At 43.6% G+C, this 5,139-nt stretch overlaps 1 protein-coding gene across 1 annotated transcript; it reads left to right on the forward strand.

The window, feature by feature from the left end:
- The first annotated feature begins 1,053 nt into the window (after positions 1-1,053).
- Positions 1,054-2,718, forward strand: LOC111373989. Its single transcript, XM_022996587.1, has 2 exons — positions 1,054-1,505; positions 1,602-2,718. Exons 1-2 carry the CDS (start codon positions 1,054-1,056, stop codon positions 2,716-2,718), a joined length of 1,569 nt encoding a protein of 522 aa, XP_022852355.1.
- Positions 2,719-5,139: the final 2,421 nt, after the last annotated feature.

A 5,139-nucleotide genomic window follows, 5' to 3' on the forward strand; every position in this document is an offset into this window, starting at 1 on the left:
CAGCTACTATCGACTGGAGATATTGGATAAGGAAAATATTTGTTTTCAATTGACTACTCATTGAGCTGGAAGTCTGGGACTGAAATATTGGGTGCACCGCCAACGCATCAATTTGGTTCCAATCATCGTCGCTAGCTGCTACATTTTTGCTATCCATCCCACTGCTACCCTCGGAATTCACATATATTGCTCCCCTCTTCGCTGGTTTTCCCGGTTGCTGAATTCTACTGCCTGATTGTCAAACGCCAATTCCCCTAGTTCGTCGTTGTCCTTGGTAAGGTTTAAGTTTGCTTTTGAATACTTTACTTTTATTGGAGTGTTGGCATTTCAGTAGTTTTATTAATTCCTTGCCTTCTTATCTGCATTTAGTCTAGGTGACTTTTTATCTTCCACGCATATTGACAATATCATTTAATCATAATAACAATAATTATATTACTTAAAATTGATAGTATCATTTTTAGCTGCGCCTCTTAACATATATTCCAATTCTTAATAATGAATCTTAAAGACCTTAATCAATCTCATGATGCTTTGTCACAACAAGTCACAAACCTTCTATCTGATATGACGTTAGTGAAATCGGACCTTGCCGAACTGAAAACTCTTATCCATAATTTTACTGAACAAACAAGGCAGTCCTCTCGAAACTCGGGTAAACATCCTGTGGATGATTCATCCGATTCTTCTATCGTTGGTCAAAACATCCAAGAGCCTTTTCCCCGTACCCCTGTTGGCATACTACCTACTCCGCACAATCTTGGCCCTGCACAACACATCCCTTTTTCGGAACTCCGTGACCCCGTTGTCCATATTGTTCCTCGTCTTGATCTCCCACATCCACGTTATGAGCACCATAGGGATCCAATTGATGACATTACTAGGAAAGTTAAAGTGGACGCCCTGAAATTTGATGGTCGCTTGGAACCCGAAGCCTTTCTAGATTGGTACGATGCCATCGAAGAATACTTCGATTGGTACCAAATGCCTGATTATCAGCGTATTCGTTTCACCAAGATGAAACTTGTTAAATCTGCTAAATGCTATTAGCAGATGGTGACACAATCCCTCGATCGCTTGGGCCAGCCTATTACTACGTGGGGAGAGATGAAACTGAAACTCACTGAGAAGTACGTCCTTTTTTACCATCGATCTCAACTCTTGGAACGTCTTCTTAACCATCGGCAAAACTCTTCTACTGTGTCGGACTATAGGACTCATTTTGACGAGTTATGGTACCGTTCTGACCTTACCGAACCCGAGGATGTCTCAATTACTAGGTTCCTTAATGGCCTACGCCCAGACCTTAAACATCAAGTCATTGTCCTCAATCCCGACTCGTTAGAGGATGCTTTTCACAAGGCCCTTGAACACGAGCGATATTCCCGTTTTTTATATTCGCGTCGTGGCCTTTCGACCTTACCTGACCCACATCTTTCTCGACCCCCTCTACCTGGTGCCCCTACTAGTAGCCCTACTTTCAGCCAGACCCGCTCCACTGTGGGGTCTTCGTCCGTTCCTATTCCTCGCGACCCTTCTAGGGGTCCACCTACTGCTCCAGCCACCATTTGAGGTCCTAACCCTCAAATTGTTTGCCATAGCTATCATGCTCGTGGTCATATTGCCTCCCAATGTCCCAATCGTACACTCACCCTTGCACCGGAACCCCTACTTCCAACCCCGGAGAATGAGTGCTTCACGATCGACCCTATTGACCATTCTGATGAGGAACTTGACCAATTTGAGTGTTATGAGGAGGATCATGTTGTTATCTCTGTTATGCGATGTATCCTTTCTACCCCTATTGATTCTGATTCGTGGAAGCGTACTTCCATTATCTACACATTTATTCCATGCAACTCTCGTTCATGCAAATTAGTTATTGATGGTGGTAGCACTATGAATGTCGTTTCTAAGTCTGTGGTGGGCAAGTTTGGCTTTAAACCCGAACCGCATCCTCGCCCGTTTAAGGTAGCATGGGTGGATCGAACCTCATTGCCTGTCACTCATCGTTGTCTCGTCTCCCTTACGTTCGATCCCCTTTTTTCGGAGGAAATTTATTGTGATGTCTTACCTATGGACGTTGCTCACATCCTTTTGGGTCGCGCTTGGCTTTATGATCGTGATGTTAGGCATTTCGGGCGTGATAACACGTATGAATTTCTCCACGATGGCAAAACTATTCTCTTTCTACCGGCCAAGCCTTCAGACCCCCCAAAGAAGACGACTTCTATCTCCACGCCCAAGGGTGTTTCAGACAGTCGTATTCAACTATTGTCCCTTAAAGATTTTGAACGTGAAGGTCAAGACACTGGGCTTATGTTTGCCTTGGTTGCTAAGACATGTTCTCGAACCTCTCCTGATTCTCCCATAGACATCCCACCCGAAGTGTCTCCTTTACTCGAAGAGTTTAATGATATTTTGCCTTTCGACCTACCTAATGAACTCCCTTCTATGCAGGATATTCAACACGCCATTGATCTTGTACCTGGCTCCCAGTTGCCAAATCGACCCCATTATAGAATGAACCCTACTGAGCAAGCTGAACTGAATCGGCAAATTGAATCTCTACTCCATAAAGGCTTTATTCGTCCTAGTCTTAGCCCTAGTGCAATTCCAGTTTTACTCACCCCTAAGAAGGAGGGCTCGTGGCGCATGTGTGTTGATAGTCGTGCCATCAATAAAATCACCATTAAGTACCGCTTCCCTATTCCATGACTTGAGGATATGTTGGATAAATTGGCGGGTTTCTTTGTGGTTCTCCAAGATTGATCTACGTAGTGGCTATCATCAAATACGGATTCGACCCAGAGATGAATGGAAAACGGCGTTTAAGACCCCAGATGGTTTGTATGAATGGTTAGTTATGCCTTTTGGGTTGTCTAATACTCCTAGCACTTTCATACAAGTCATGACTCATGTCTTATGCCCTTTTATTGGGAGTTCCTTGTTGTCTATTTTGATGACATTTTGATTTATAGCCGATCACAGGAAGCTCATTTAGATCACCTTCGTCAGGTCTTCCTTACTCTTCGCTCCGCTTAGTTATTTGCTAACCTCAAAAAGTGTTCTTTCCTCCAGTCCCAAGTCCTTTTCTTAGGGTTCATTATTTCGGCACATGGTGTTTCTGCTAACCCTGCTAAAGTCTCTGTTATTCGGGATTGGCCTATCCCTTCCACATTGACTGAGATACGTAGATTTCATGGGCTTGCATCTTTCTATAGGAGATTCATTAAAGGTTTTAGCTCCCTCACTACTCCCATCATTGAGTGTATGAAAAAGGGGGAATTTCGCTGGACCTCTTCAGCCCAAAAAGCTTTCTTAGCCATCAAGCAGAAGTTGATCGAAGCTCCTGTGTTACGCCACCCAGATTTTGCTAAGGTTTTTAAAGTTGCTTGTGATGCTTCTGGTGTAGGTGTAGGTGGTGTTTTAAGTCAAGCTAGGCAAAGGTATTCTACCTATGACAAGGAGTTCTATGCTATTGTCCAGTCTCTCCGTCATTGGCGATATTACTTATTGCCCAAGGAGTTTGTTCCTTACTCGGATCATCAGGCTCTTCGTTTCCTTAACTCCCAGCGCCATTTGAGTGAGCGACATGTTAAGTGGGTTGAATTTCTTCAGGAGTACACTTTTGTTCTCCATCATCGGGCCGGTGTCGAAAATAAAGTGGATGATGCTCTTAGTCGTATCACCACAGTGCTTCTGTCAATGAGCACAACTGTGGTGGGATTTGAGCGCTTGAAGGACGATTATCCAAATTGTCCTGACTTTGGCACCATCTTTTAGGACCTTTTAGACAATCCTTCTCGCAACCATGTTCCTTCTTGCTTAAAGATGGTTATCTCTTCTAAGGTACCAAGTTATGTATCCCCCGTACTTCACTTCGTGACTTCCTAGTTTGGGAACTACATGCCGGGGGTCTTGCTGGTCATTTTGGTCGGGATAAAAAAATCGCCTTACTAGAGGATCATTTTTATTGGCCGTCCCTCAAGAGAGACGTTACTTGCATTGTCTCTCAGTGTCGTACGTGTCAATTAGGTAAGGCGCAACGTCAAAATACTGGGATGTACACTCCTCTTCCTGTTCCTCATACTCCTTGGCGTGACCTTAATATGGACTTCGTTCTTTGTTTACCTAAAACAGCTCGAGGTCATGATTCCATTTTTGTGGTGGTCGATAGATTTTCTAAGATGGCACACTTCATCCCATGTTCCAAGTCTTCTGATGCGTCTTCCATTGCAAAGTTGTTCTTCAAAGAGGTTGTTCGTCTCCATGGCCTCTCGGTTAGTATTGTGTCAGATCGTGATGTCAAATTTGTTAGTTATTTTTGAAAGACACTATGGAAACTCTTTGGAATGACGCTTAAGTTCTCTTCTACCTTTCACCCCCAAACCAATGGGCAAACTGAAGTTGTAAACCATAGTTTGGGTAATCTACTTCGCTGCTTAGTTGGGGATAAACCAGGGAATTGGGATCTTGTGTTAGCCACCGCTGGAATTTGCTTACAACAATTTTGTTAATAGATCTACTGGTCATAGTCCCTTTGAGATGGTTCAGGGTTTCTCTCCTCGCCAGCCGCTTGATCTAATCCCTTTACCTACTGATTTTCGTCCTGCCGCCTCTGCTCAAGCTTTTGCTGATCATATTCGTGACTTGCATGACGAGATTAAACGTAAAATTTCTTTAAGCAATGATCAGTATAAATTGTTCGCTGATCCCATTGTAGGCATAAAGAATTTAACGTGGGCGACTTTGTTATGGTTCAGCTTGCACCTGAACGTTTCCCTAAACATGCTGCTAAGAAACTTTGTGCTAGGTCACTAAGGCCTTTCCCCATCATTAAAAGGCTTGGAACTAATGCTTATCTACTTGAGTTGCCAACGCACTTAAATATTAGTCCTATTTTCAATATAGCAGATTTATATCCTTATCGAGGCATGTTTGAGCCTCCGGTATTGTCGCCTAACTTTTCTACAGGACAGTCTTCGCGACCGCCTCCTCAAGCTCTTGTTACCACCTTCTCTCTACAGGATGTCATTGATGAGGTACTTGCTGATCAGTTTGTTGCTTCACAGAATGGTGATTTTTGTCGATTTCTAGTGCGTTGGAAAGGTCGCCCACCTAGTGATGCTACTTGGA

Source organism: Olea europaea, unplaced genomic scaffold, assembly GCF_002742605.1.
Source record: "Olea europaea var. sylvestris unplaced genomic scaffold, O_europaea_v1 scaffold119, whole genome shotgun sequence".
Classification (NCBI taxonomy): Eukaryota; Viridiplantae; Streptophyta; class Magnoliopsida; order Lamiales; family Oleaceae; genus Olea; species Olea europaea.